Below are 13955 nucleotides of genomic sequence, written 5' to 3'. Positions count from 1 at the left end.
GTCCTGCTGGGGGATTTGTAGGGTCCTGCTGGATTTGTAGGGTCCTGCCACTGGAAGCCTCCATGTTGTCCCCTATTTCCAGCCGTGTCTCCTCTGCCGGTTGAGGGAACGCTTTCCCCGCGTGCCGTGACCCACTTTGCCGTAGCCACTTGGTGCCACGCCAAGGCACGGGCGGATCCTTCCCCGAGAAGATGCCTCTGGAGGGATGGGGGCAGCCCGTGCCCTCCGCCAAGTTTCTGTCCCTCGGGGTTTGGGGCTTTTGCAGGTTGGGAGGCATTTCTGCAGATGGGCTACGTCTGCGAGGAGGTAGGCGTGTGCTTCTTGGGAAGCGGCACAGGCCTTTGCCAACGTTAGGGAAAAGACTTCTTTTTCGCAGTGTTGTAAAAGTAAACAAAACTTTTGTGCGGTGCACATGCTTAATTTCACTTCCAGACTCTTCCCCTACGTTCCCTCCTTGTGCAGAAGGAGTTTTAATTTTATTGCTGGCGCATTAATTGCGTTCACTGATTGGCGTCTAATCATGCTTAGAAAAAAAGCCCCTGTAAATAGCTATCGGGATTAATTTGGCAGCAACGGTGAGAGATGATCATAAATTTACAAATGCGCTAGGAGCAGCGATCCAGCATGGACTGAACAAGAAATGTGCCCCCAGCCTCTGGGGTGCAGCGTTTCTGTGACAGCCAAAAGCGCTCGGTCATGCCGGTACAGAGCTTGGAGGCTGGGAATTTTCTGAGGAGGAAGCAGAGGAGTTAAAGGTCCTGGCTTTGGGCTGGGAAGAGGCAAAGAAGAGGAGGCTTTGTGTTAGCGAGGTTTTCTGCTGCCACGGGGGTCCAGGCTTAAAAAGCCATGGACAGTTTTGCACTGAAGCTGCAGGGCCCCATCTAAAGTACATTCCCCAGGCGTTGCGGGAGGAAGGATAACAACCGAGACCTCGCCTGGGAAAGATGAAGATGTACGGGGGTGAGAAGCGAGTGGGGAAGTAGGCAGGGAAGCCCTGGCGGTGGCTGCACAGCCTGCACGGCCGCACCGCCTCCCGTCACCGTCCCCACAGCCGCCGGCAGCGGTGCTAGTGGCCACTCGCAAGGATGGGACAGAGGCATGAGATGTCTTCATGAAAAGTGCTGCAGGAAGGAGAAATGCTCTGGCAGATAAACGTTGCTTTTCCCTAATCTCAATGGTTCTGAACTTGCCTTTTTCTTCTTTTTTTTTGTTGTTGTTCTTTCATCAGGGACCTTTGTCTTCATGATGGGAGGAAACATCCCCCTCGCTGTTAGGATCCGGGCTTCTCCCAGCGCAAGGATTTGTCAAGGCTGAGAGACTCTGGATTATCCCCAAACTTCCTCTGAAACACACAGGGGTTTTCCTGTCCCCCCATCGCAAGGGGGCTCGGCACGCACGTAAAGATGGCCTCCAGCCTCACCTGCGCCGGCGTGGTCTGGGCTTTCCTCTCCTTCCTTTGTGCTGCAGCCTCCTGCGTGGGCTTCTTCATGCCCTACTGGCTCTTGGGGTCCCAGCTGGAGAAGTCTGTTTCCTTCGGCACTTTCCGGCGGTGTTCCTACCCGGTGCGGGACGAGAGCCGCCAGACGACCGTGATGGTGGAGCAGTGCGGCCGCTACGCCTCCTTCCAGGCCATCCCCAGCGCCGAGTGGAGGATCTGCACGGTGGTGACGGGGCTGGGCTGTGGGCTGCTCCTCCTGGTGGCCCTGACGGCCCTCATGGGCTGCTGCGTGTCCGAGCTCATCTCCAGGACCGTGGGCAGGGTGGCAGGAGGCATCCAGTTCCTGGGGGGTAAGTGCTGCCTGCTCGTGCGGGGACAGGGGCGTCTTCAGGCTGCAGGTATCCACGTGTGGTGCTTTGGGGAGAGGAGGGATTGATGCCAAGTTTCCGCTAGTGAAGGAGACCACTTGGCTTCCTTGACCATTGAGCTGGTTGTCTGGATGGCTTGAACGTGGCCTAAAGGCTTGGTCACCTGTGGTCGCTCTCTTGCGCGTAAATCCCTGCTCGGTTGTTGTATGACCTTTGAGACTTGCACGACAGGTTCAGCTTGCTGGGTGCAGCTCTGTGTGCCGAAGACCAACTAACTTGTGTCTTTGTGGAGGTTTTTTTGTAGGCTTTGTAGGCTTGCAGCAGAGCTTAGCTCAGGTGGTGGCACCTGGAGGAGTGTGGGGGCTGCAGAGCCCTGCAAAGTGTTGCAGAGTAGAGGCTGTGTGACTGTGAGGACAGCCCTGGCTTTCCTCCTTCTCCTTCCCACTCCTGTCACCAACAGCTCCCTCCACCATCTGGCAAGTCTGTGGCCCCCGTTGGAAGCAAGGAACCTTTATCCCTGGTGGATGTGGCCCACGAGCTGCCAGGAGGAGCCCTGCCAGGTCCACGCTGCCTGGTGGGGCGTGGGGTTTGTGGAGCCTGTGGTCTAGACAGTGCGTGGGAGCATTACCTCCCCTCCTTTTTTTAGCCTGCGAACTGCACGGCCTTAGCCGTGGAGTGTTTGAAGGGTACGAGACAATAAGCAGGATCCTCCAGTGTGTTTTTTATAGGGCTGTTTTCCGAGTAAATCATCGCGCTCCTGTCATCGCTGACACGCGTCTCGGTGGCACTCACTGTCACCTTGTGCTGCTCGGCGTGCGCTCGCCCCTGTAAGGGGACGTGTTTCTCTGCCCAGGCGCCAGCATTTGGGATGTGCCTCTGGGTCTGCTTCCAGTTCAGGGGGGGCTTCTGCCCCTCTGCCCTGCAAACTGGGATGCACCTAGGCAGGGCAGCACATGCACATCGCCAGCATGCAGCCAGGAGGAGGCACAAGATGAAAACGGTGCGACTTGGGGGACACAGCTGAGGCTCTGGAAGGGACCTGTGCCAAGCCCGCAGCCAGGCCATGTTGGCACGTCTCTCTCCTGGCTGCTAGGAGCCCTGGCTCTGACTTTTTGGGCGTTTTCTGCGCTTTACAGCAAAGTGCCCCTGTCACTTCGCCCTTCCCTCGGTGCTGCATTCCTGTGTTTAATCTGGCTGACAATTGGAAAACGCAGCAGCTGCTTGAGAGTTAACTCTGCTGGAAGGTGCTGCTTCATGAAGGCTGCTCCTTTATAAAACTCCGGTCGGGCAGCTGGGGGGTGGAGAGGATTTTCGATTCAGTGACGCTCTGCAAGTCCACTCGGTCTGGCTGTTCTCACCGAGAGCCATCACAGGCTCTGCTTGTGCTTTAACCGCCCCCCTCCTTCCAATTGCTGCCTCTGCTCATCTGGTTTTAATTTGCGTTTGGTGGTGCTGCATGCCTGGGTCTGGTTACAGCCACCTTGGTGAAAGGCGACAGCCCAAGGGGTGGCCGGACAAACAGACAAGGGACAGGGGAGGTGTGGGGAAACCTGTGCCCATGGTGTGGACTGAAGGTGTGCACCCTTCTGCCAGGCAGGATGCTCAAGAAGGACTCTTCAGACCATGCCATGACCGCTCCTGGAGCTTGCCCCAGGTGACTGCGCAGCATCCTTTCCCTCCAGGAAGGGTGTGAGCATGTAGTGCTTCTCCTCAGTCGGTGACAATTCAAAGATCCGTGAACCTGTGGTAGAAAATCAGAATTGCCAACAACTTTATTCACAGATCAGAAATTATTTACACAGCATGTCCAATCTTCCCCTCTGCTGGGTTTTATGGTTGTCTCTCATTTCGCTCAGCGCTGCTGGAAATGTGTGAGAAATGAACAAAGCGAGAACCCGTCATTTCTTAACCTGCTTAAAAACTGACTCTGGGGTCATCAGGGAGAGAGGCCAGGTGGTGCAGGCAATAATTTGGCTGAACTGAAGGCACAGATTAAGGTAAAGTTCAGATCCTTACATCCTTCATCAGATCTTTAGCTGCCATCAGTCAGCATAGCTTCATTGCTTAAATGACATGACAACATTTATCCAGATGTTGAAATTAGGCTCTGTAATTATTAGGTTGTTTTAAATCAAGATAGTCATGAGCTGTTCAGATTACTTGCTATCTAGGAATGCCAGGTCTTTGTTCCCTGTGTAACCATTATAGATTTAGTTATATACCATGGGGTGTGCTTTGACTGTGGCTCAGTGGCACTTTTGTGATTGTCACTTTAATTGGCCTCCAGCTGGAGATCTAACCAAATAAAACCCTCACAAATATTTTTCTTGGGGGTAAAAGAACCCCCTGCCATCTTTATTGTGAAGAAAAAGCCTGCGGAAAAATAAGCAGAGCACTGAGAGATGCTGTTAATTCATCCTCTGTGCCTTTCTCTGCGTTGGGCAAGGAGATGGAGAGGCAGTTTCACTTTCTGTTTCTTCTCATCTGAGTCACCTGCACCAACACGATTGCTACTTTCAGTGGCGGAGGGTGGGTGTCTGAATAAACTGTATTTTTCTTGAACTTAGAAATCAGCATGGTCATGCTCGGCATAGCTAGTTTAAAGCTTTAATGGTGTTCTGTTAGTTCTGGATCTAAATAATTTTCTCAGCATGATCTAAGAACATGGACTCGATGAAGAACTTAGCCAATTGACAGTGGCATATTACAGGAGGCCCGTGGGTGGGTGAGATGTATGCTGCCCTGCAGCTGTGGTGGGCCAGAGCACCAGGGCTGCTAAAACTAGCTTAATCCAATACTGGAGACATGTTTACTGCTGTGAAGAGGTGGCAGGGAGGTGTAATCTCCAGAGGTGGTAAGCAAACAGCCTGATCCTCTTCTTCCAGCAGGGCAAGGAAAAGTAACTCCAAGTAGGTCAGTGGAATAGCACCTGTACAGAAGTAGCGCGAGCTAAGTGGTGCCAAGGTTTTACAGCTGGGATTTCCCCCAGTTGTATGTGGCAACTCATGCGAGTGAATTATTCATGAGTGCTTATACCATAAATCTGCTCTTATAAAAAATTGAGTGGCAGAGCCTGCAGGAAACTGCAGATCTGTGCAGAGTCAGAAGAGCTCTGTAGATACTCGTTGTTTTTACATACTTAGCCCGTGTGTGCTATTTCAGATAATCCCAGCTACAGAGCATACGTATATTTTAAGAAGACTCTGGGATGCGCTGAGTCTATGTTTCTAACAGAAAGGTTGCATCACGACTTTTCCTCCCATTTGCAATTATAGGAACCACTTCCTTTCCCATGGAAGATCACGTGGCAGCTCTGTAGCCATTGCAGCAACTCCTTCCACAAAAAAACAATGCTATTTTGAGCCTCTTCCAAGGCAAAACATGGTAGCGGGTGACGAGAAGCAGCCAACACCCCAAGGCTGGCCATTTCTTCAGTGGCTGTCAGCGGCCTGCAGTTTATGGTCTGCAAACTGCTGCTGCAGTATCTCAGCAGCATGCTTCGTGAACATTGCTGCTGAAGTGCTTCGAAGAGCTGACAACCGAGGTGAAAGTTATGCTGTCTGTAACCTCTTGAGGGCACAGTTATGTAGATGGATACAGTCTTCACTGATAGCAGTAAGTGCAGTGTTTCCAGCTGGTTTCCTTTGAATGTTTGGAAGACAGAGGGATATGTAATCTAGCTAGAACAGATTGCAGGGATGCATCTCTGACCATAACTATTGAGGGCATGACAGCAGGAAGTGAAGTTTAACAAATCTATGGCAAATTGGAGTCTGTAATTATTGATCTTCTTTTCATTGTGCGTTGGCAAGTCAATTCCACTTAAGTGAGGAGACTAGAAATTTGCGGGTAGGTAGCTCAGATATGACATACTAATTTGGTGAATAGCTTCACTCTGTGAATGCAGAGCAATGATTTTAAGAACAGAGCAATAATTTTAAGAACATAATGAACTGAAAGGTTAGCCAGTTTTATGTGAGGCAGTGGATCAAAAGACGCAAGTGTTGCAAGGATGGTCAATTTAAAGAGCGTTATGCTGGCAAGGTGAAGTTTTTCATTAAAATGGTCAGCATGCAGGAATTATGGCTGAAATCTGCACTTGCTCAGGATTCCCTTTAGCTCTGTAGGACAGCTAAGCCAAGCTCAGAGGGGCAAGAATCCAAGGGGACAGAGCATGAAATAACCTCCTGACTTGGAGACCTCTCTGAATCTGACACTTTGACCTTGATTCTGAGTGACATGTGAGAAGCGAGCACTCTCCGTAATTGTGGGTAGCCATGTGGTCTGTCATCTTTAGTGCTCATCACTCACTCTTTGTACCCATGAAATGCACAAGTTTTGCTGCTCCTTTTAGTAAAGTTTTCAGCAGCACTTTCTCTTCCTCTCCTTATTTCTCTGTCTTGTTTCCCTCGGGTCTCATGGGAGTGCTAAAATTCCCGAAACAATGGTCCTTTAATTGCTGGTTGGAAAATACGGAGAGCTCTTAAGTGGGCAGTGGTAAAAGAAGCATTTAGTTAGAGAAGAGGATGCAGAACCTAGCAACTTCTGATTTTGTCTCTGAAAGAATGTGGCCTTCTGGAGGCTTGCTCACAAGTAGTTTTTGCTGAGTGTGGAGTTATGAATAATAATTAGTGCTTGATCAAGAGAGAATATTGAGTGTGGGTGATGGCTCTGTGTTGCCTGTCAGGAAATCACAGAGAAACCCTTTGAGGTTTAAAAGAGACGGAGCCAAGGGAAATCTTCAAATTGTCATATTAGTGGCTGGGTCTGACTTAGCAGGTGAGATGCTGAAGCTCTAAAATATAGGGGAAAAAAAGGGAAGAGGACTAAGGTCAGGGCACTGTGGGACCATGTAGAGAAGCTGTCCCTCAAAGGAAATGCTTGTGGAAACAGCTGAAGAAGAAAGAGGAGCTCTTGGGAGAGGTGGAGTCACTGAACCTAAGGGACAGTCAAGCTTCAGGAAACGTGGCTTGCAGTCAAAGGCATCCCGTGGGCAAGGAGAATGAAGGCAGCCTCAGTTTGGAGACTGGCTAAGAAGAAGTCAGCAGTGGCTTTGGTGAGGGTAGTTCCAGTTGACTACAGGGACTAGAAACTGTCCTGGGGGAGGTTTGCGTGGAGCTGTAGGGAAAGAACTGCAGGCAGTGACCAGTAACCATTATTTTGTCTGACAGCTGAAGTGAGACTTTCTGCCTGGAAGACTAAGGTCAGGATCATTTTCTGCCTATAGGGAGAAAATGTAAGCACGAGAAAATAGCATGGAGAAAATGAACCTCGATGGGGACAGGAAGGATCTAAGATGGTCCAGAGGCTTCCAGGAAGCAAATAGTTACCCCAAACTCATTTGCAGTTCTTCTAAGCCTATCTCATCCATTTCTTCCATCTATACATGTTCCTCCAAATTCCTGAAATTTGCACCTAAAAAAAATGAAAAAAAAAAGCAGTCATAAGAACACACAAAAAGAGCTTTTTAGTTCTTATATCCTCTTTAGCTTAAAATATTTTTCAAAGGGTAACTTTTAGGGAGAGGGTAGGGAGCAGCATCTGTTTCTGCCCAAAGCCAAGCTCTCTTCTTCCCCTGCAAGTTAGCTGCTCATGGCTGTTTTGCCACGTCTTCTCCTCTCTTTCCTCTTGTCAGATGGAAAGCTTCAGTGACTTTGCTCATGTAGACATGTGACAGGGCAATCCTCATCCTAGACAAAGACAAACTGCATGCTAGGTATTAATCCAATGTATTCATGCACCTATACAGGCACAGCAAGAGGGGCATTTTTAAGAAACAGATGCCTCACCAGGAGGTAACAGAAGAACATACAAGGAACAGGCCACCATTAAATGTGGCTTGTGAGTGATTACATGTCATGTCATAGCCTCGTAGATTCAGCAGTAATAAGGTCAGCAGAGAGCACTGTGACTATTTAGACTAAGGTCTGCTGTAGCATAGGTCATAGGACAGCCTTCATATAATTCCTGTTTAAACAAGAGTATATCTCTGAGAGGAAGAAAACCGCACACACCCACAAAAATAGCCAAAAAAAATCTCTCCTTCTAGTCTGAATTTAATTCCTTACAGAAAAGCAGGATCTTCATAAGTTGTTCCAGTGGAGAATTACCCTGACTGCTTTTCCTCCAGATTATTAATGCAAATATAAAAAAGTGTAGCACCAAGAATAGATCACTGCAAAATCACATTTGCTTAAGGATCATTACAATTATTATTTTTTTTCAAGATTCATCAGTTAGTTTGCTTTTAATCCCTTTAAACTGTGCTATGCTGTGCTTTCTTTACCAAAACCAGTATAGAGGCAGCTTCATAGCTGCTGTGTTTCACACCAGCTATCACTCCATTTTTCTACAGGTATCCCCCAAGAGATTAAGTGCAGTGTATAGTTTTGCAGCTTCATCCCTTTTTAGCTTGACTGTGCTTCACTTTGTCTTGCTGAACTGCATCCTGTGACTGCTAATGCTGATGCTCAGTATTTGCTTCCCAGCACTACAAGGCGCCTTCATATACTGTGATACAGCACAGAGTCAAATTCTTGGATTTGGGTTTGGAGTCCAGCTGAGTAAGGCATGGAAGTGTTTGGGAAGACGTTCAGAACAAGGGAATTTAGAAGGTGATGTTATCTCTAGCGGATTTTGTAGCATATGTTCTGTTGAAGATTAGCCAGCTCTCTCTGCTGTAGTCAGACAGAAAGGAGTTAAAATACTAGACAAATTCAGGACCAAAGCTGAACTGATGCAATATATGTCCTCTGTTGCTCTTGGCTTATCAATGACATTACTTAAGAGTTCTACTCACTTAATTGGGTGTAGCCTGTATTGCTTGAATCTTTCATCTGTGCATGGCCCACCAAATCTGACTGGAGGAGAATCAAAGTTATCAGGTACTTGTATGCAGTGCGTTTACAAAAACATGCAGACTGACATTCAGCATATTCTCAAGAGACAATCTCCTTTCCTGTGGCTGCCTTCACCTTGGTTCAGTCCTCTGTGGAGCCCTGCTAAAGGCTGCTGCCCTGCCAGATCTACCAGCACAGCTCTTTGTGCAATTGTTCCCCAAGGAGTTCAACCGAAGGAGACCTGAGTTAGCGATGATTTCCTGTTGTAGCTAACACCAACCATTTTAATGGAGCAGGTTAGCAAGCAAGAATCAGTAATAAATGTCACTGGTCACAAAGTGCAGAATCAGAGGATGTCCCTGCCAGCAAGGTCACGAGCAGCACAGAGCAAGTAGGGAGTTGTAATGCTCTTGGAATATCGGAGATGCAACCTGAAGAAGAAAAGATAGTAGTCTTCATACTTAGGTCTTTGTTCTTTCTGTCACCAGCCAGTTGAGCTATCTTGACTCTTTCTTTTTTTTTTTTTTTTTCAAAATCTTGCTAAAAAAGTGGCAAGGCCCTTCTCAGCTGCAGATTTCCATAGGTCCTTTGAAGTCAATGATGCTTAGTACAAATCACGTCAATATTTCTTAGAAGATTATTTGTTTGCAACATTACTTTAAAATGGGTGAGGCTCCAAGGCTGAGTTTCTTCTCAAAGAGCTACCCAAGTGAATTAGCTTGTTTATAGTGAATTATGCACCCCAAACAGGCCTTCTTTTAATTTTTTTTCCCCAATTATTTCAATTAATTCACTTCTAATATAATATTCAGCTAAATACAGAGGAAAAAACATGCTAAGTTTCAGCCTGGAGCAAGTTAGATTTTAGATGCCTTGAAAGCACATTTAAAATGGAAATGCTGATGTATTAGGAAAAAATAAAAGATGCTGCTAAAATATTGGAAAGAGTCACTTGACTTCTCTTGGCTTTCCTATTGATGTTGAATAAAAAAGTGATGTTTTGAATATTGTTGCAGCTGTGTTGGGTTAAAGTAGATTTTTGCATTAAGAACAGAATTTTTGATCTAAAGAAGTCCTGGAGTGCTGTTTTATTTATCTGCAGTTCAGGCTTCTTGATTTTTTTTTTTCTTTTTGTCCTCTTTCATTAGAAAGGAACAATGATGCTCAGCACTTCTGTGATGCTCTTCATTTCAAAGGGCTTTGCTTGCGTAACCCAGTGAAACTTCAGGAAATGTGAGGCAGGGGAGCAAATAATCTATTTTGCTGGTGCAGTCAAAGTAAACTCAGAGTTATTTCACTTCAGATCCTCCGCATTTGTGTTGATTAGAGCAAAATCTGGGGAGGGGAGTTGACACTTTTGTTTCTGCGTTGAAAGATCTGGCTTGTTTTGGTTCCTGAGCTCCATGAGATATTTGAACATTGTTGGGAGCTTCACTCAGATATCAAAGTGTTGCAATACTCTCCAGTGCAGATGAAGTCATATTCCCCACAGACAGGATGGGATTGTTCCCAATGGTGCATTTTCCAGGATTTTGTCCAGTCTGGTGTTAAGTGTCTATGTAATGGTTTTCTACCATCTCTCAGGAAACACAACTTAAGGCTGTGAAAAAAATTACATTTGGATTTTTTTCATGATATTCAACCTGAATTTTCCTTTCTTTGCTCATATCCATTTACTTCTCCAATGCACATTTTTACCTTCTGAGCTTTTTGACTTTGGCTTTATAAAGTAGAATAAGACAACTGAGGTATGGTTTCCATGCAGTGAGGAGCTGGAAGGAGCACACCCTAATGAAGAAAGTTGGAATATATGTGTACCATCTGAACTTCACCCACAGACACAAGCCTTGCAGTGGCCATTATTTTGCCTGTCTCCTTGATCAAGGATTTCCTTTGGCTCTCTGAAATATCTTTGCTGGCTTTAGAGATGTGAAGCTTTCTCTGTTGCTCAAGTCTAAGGCTCAAAGTGACATTCAGGCCATATGATAGCCTTACGTTGCAGAGGACCAAGAAGGGCATCCTCTCCTCGGTCTTGGGATGGCTCTGCCACCACAAGACATCACAGGTCAGAGAGGCAATATTGCTTTTGACAAATCTCTTCTAGCAGCTGTCCTGTATCTTCTCAGGCATGAGAAATTGGGCATGGTCAATGCACGCTGACAATGCTGGTGGTATGGCTGACTCACTAGGCCTGATTAGATCTCATTTACATTGTTTGTTCACTGTCAGTCCCCTGATGTCACAGGTACCTCTGAGAACAGACGCAGACATTTTCCCCCTCTGGATTGGCCTTCCTCTCTAAGGAAAACCTTAGAGCCTGGTCTGTTGAAATTAACAACAATATTCCTCCATGGGAACTAGGGCAGGACAGGACCAAGAGCTCAGTGCTGTTGCTACTCATTGAGCTAGTGGGATTTGGAGGAGGTTGGTGTTGCATAGCAATGCAGAGAACTTTATGGGATGCCAGATCCTACCTAATTCTCTGGATACTAAATAGTAATTGCATCAGGACTAAAAGCAAACAAACAAATAAAAACCTTCTTCTGTTTAAAGGGTTGCTGCACCATGAACTGAGACCACCTGTTTCTGCATAAGCCTGATAAACCCCAATCTCTCCTGAAGACTGACTACTCTGAATTTATTTGTAGGTAAAATTTGTAGGCTAACAGACTTTTAAGTGAGTTTGGGAGTAGTTGGAAGGAAAATAAAGAAAATGTTAATGAAAGAAAACCTAAACAATTACAACCTATTACAAATTGTTGTTATTTTTATCTTTTAACTTGATCCAAAAAGCTCCAGAGAGAATGAAGCAGAAAATGCAGTGTTCCGCTAAACACCATATCGTTTCTGTAGTAATGTAAAGATTTCATCCTTCCCTTTGCAATCTGACAGTTCAGTTGTCTCGCATTGTCTCCCAATAAAGATGCCTTTGTAATATAAAGTGAAATTGTTGATTTGAGAAGAATGGTTTTCTAATAAACGCGCAGGGTCACAGCGCTTGTCCCTTGCACTGAGGAGAAAGGATTTGAGATAAAGCCGTGAATGATCAATCTGAAATAACAAAAGCTGCTTCTGAAATACAGCACCCTGTGAAAGGATATGGAACCCACGAGCACAGTGGAGTGTAAGAAATAGCCCTAAGGCCTCGTAAGAACGTGCTTCATGACTTCTTCACAAGCTGGAGCTTTCGTCTGAGTCTGCAGCTAACTGAAGGCCTATTTATGAATGCATTACAAAAATCAGAATAAACTTGATATTCAGAGCATCACGAGCAATTTAGGTCAGGCACTATACAGCTGAATGCCAATTATTGGAATGGATTACCAGGACATGTTAAAAAGCACTTAGCTTCAAAAATATGTAGAAACTGGGGTAGCATGTTGTTAGGGGACCTTTCTGAGTGCATGTGTAACACTCTTTGGATTTTGTTTCGAGCTTTGCCTTGACTTGGCCCAGATGCTGCTGTATGACTACAACTTCATCTGTCCTTTGGAGATTTGTACGACTGCCTGGCAAATTAGTGCAAAAAACACCCTCAGTCATACAGTGTTGCTGCTGTCGTTCTGGTGGTGGTTGTTGTAACGTAGGCGGTTCTAGAAACTCCTCGTGCAGAGCACTAGGGGAGGAGAGACAGCTGCTACTGCAAAGAAATCAGAAGCAAACTTAGGCCAGGAAACTGGGGGCACTTTGAGTTCACGACATCTTTAAATACCTTCAGACATACATCTTGTGTGCTACTGCTGAGCTGCAGAGGGGTTTTCAGGCACTGCATGGGTTGCGTGCAGTAAAATACAAAACTTCAGAGCTGGCCTGTGCTGTCCAGCACCTACTGCCCACTGCCTCCTCTCCTTGTGCTTTAGCTTTGAAGGAATTCCATTCGTTTTCAATCATTTTTCTGCCACATCAGTAAAAACATGATGAACAGCACTAAACACTGGCACAAAGCTCTTTACAGCCAAGACAACCCCCCAAACTGTTGCAGGCACATTTTGCAAAATCAAGAGGTTGTTATAAAAGTTATTTTTTACAATAATTCCTTTTATAGGAATCCCAATGGCTGGTTTTGGAGAGCTTTGTTCAGTCCCCAGACTCTCTCTAACCAGAAGCTTTCTGCTTTCTCTCTGTGCAGTGTTTTGGGGTGAGCAGGGTCTGGCTGCTCAGGCCAGGTCATCGCTGATGAAACCCATCGACAAGGCAAAGCTGCAGACCCTGAGCATCGCTGTGTGGCTGGGGTCCAAGGCAAATACCAATGTGCTCTTCCCGTCCATCCTCCAAGCTACTCATCACTCTGCAAAGCCCTGAAATAAGGAATGTAGGGAAAGCCGTGTCCAACAAACAAGATGGGCTGCACAGCTTTATAGTTCCTTGTGGTGCCGTGGTGTGAGGGACTGCTCCCATAAATGAACGTAAGCGCAGTTCTGTTTGACAGATCAGGCTTTTTCTTAAGTGTTTCAAAATAATGCTGTGTAATTAAGGAGCAAATTGCTTTCTTAACTTCCTACAGGGGGGTGATGTTTTGGAAACCATTCTCCTTGTGAGCACCGAGCCATCTGCTGAAAGTTGTCCATTGCTTCCTTCTTCTCTTGTGTTTGCATTATATTTATATTCTTTTCTCTTCCATTGGCTTCAGTTCCCTTCCCAGACAGTGGAAAGGGACACCATGGCTGAAGACAGCTTATGCTGAGCCATTAAGGACTCTGTTTAGCTCGCTCCCCTTTTCCATAACTATTTGCAATAAAAACTGTGTCGGGAAAGAGCCCTTTTGTGTAACGCTCAGTGACCTGCAAGGGCTGGGACCAGCCTTGCGCTGGGGATGGCAAATTCCCTTTGAGGCCACTAAGCCAGAGATCCGGTGCTAAGAACACAGGAAGCTGGGAGGATAAATACTGTAACTTTTCATCTCATGCATAAGAATTGCCGTCTGTTTTGATCTCGTGATAGAGAAAAGTCATTCTGCTTATCTCATCTAACACAGTGGCTAGTCCGATTACAAGCTTCCCTGCCTGGCACCTTTTTAAATTCAATTTGGCTGCCTGTGCCTTTGGCACACAGTAGGTTTCATTAAATTTCACAGCAGTTAGTTTTCATTCCCTCTGTGACACCTTTTTATCAACATTTGACTCTAGTGTAATTTCAAGAAATTGTACTTTTTTTTTCTTTTTTTTTTTTTTTTTCCAAAGTGCTTGTACCATAATAATTCAGCAGAGCAGGTGGGGGAAGAAGATGCAGATACTGTTGCAAATCCATGTAGAAAACTAATATATGGGATGGCAGGTCAGCTTGCAAGTGTTTTTTACATGCAATGATAAC

The 13955-nt window shown here is 46.1% G+C and overlaps 1 protein-coding gene across 1 annotated transcript in view; it reads left to right on the top strand.

The window, feature by feature from the left end:
- Positions 1–1403: 1403 nt before the first annotated feature.
- LHFPL6 (LHFPL tetraspan subfamily member 6) overlaps positions 1404–13955 on the top strand; it is a gene marked incomplete at both ends in the record, with an annotated part of 134830 nt that continues 122278 nt past the window's right edge. The window contains one exon of the mRNA XM_084305841.1: positions 1404–1788. Within this exon, the coding sequence (XP_084161967.1) occupies positions 1404–1788 (385 nt within the window). The remainder of the gene's footprint in view (positions 1789–13955) is intronic.

This window comes from Netta rufina, assembly GCF_964035555.1.
Source record: "Netta rufina genome assembly, chromosome: 1".
NCBI classification, from domain to species: Eukaryota; Metazoa; Chordata; class Aves; order Anseriformes; family Anatidae; genus Netta; species Netta rufina.
Note: the sequence above shows the minus strand (reverse complement) of the source record. Positions and strands in the feature narration are given on the sequence as shown.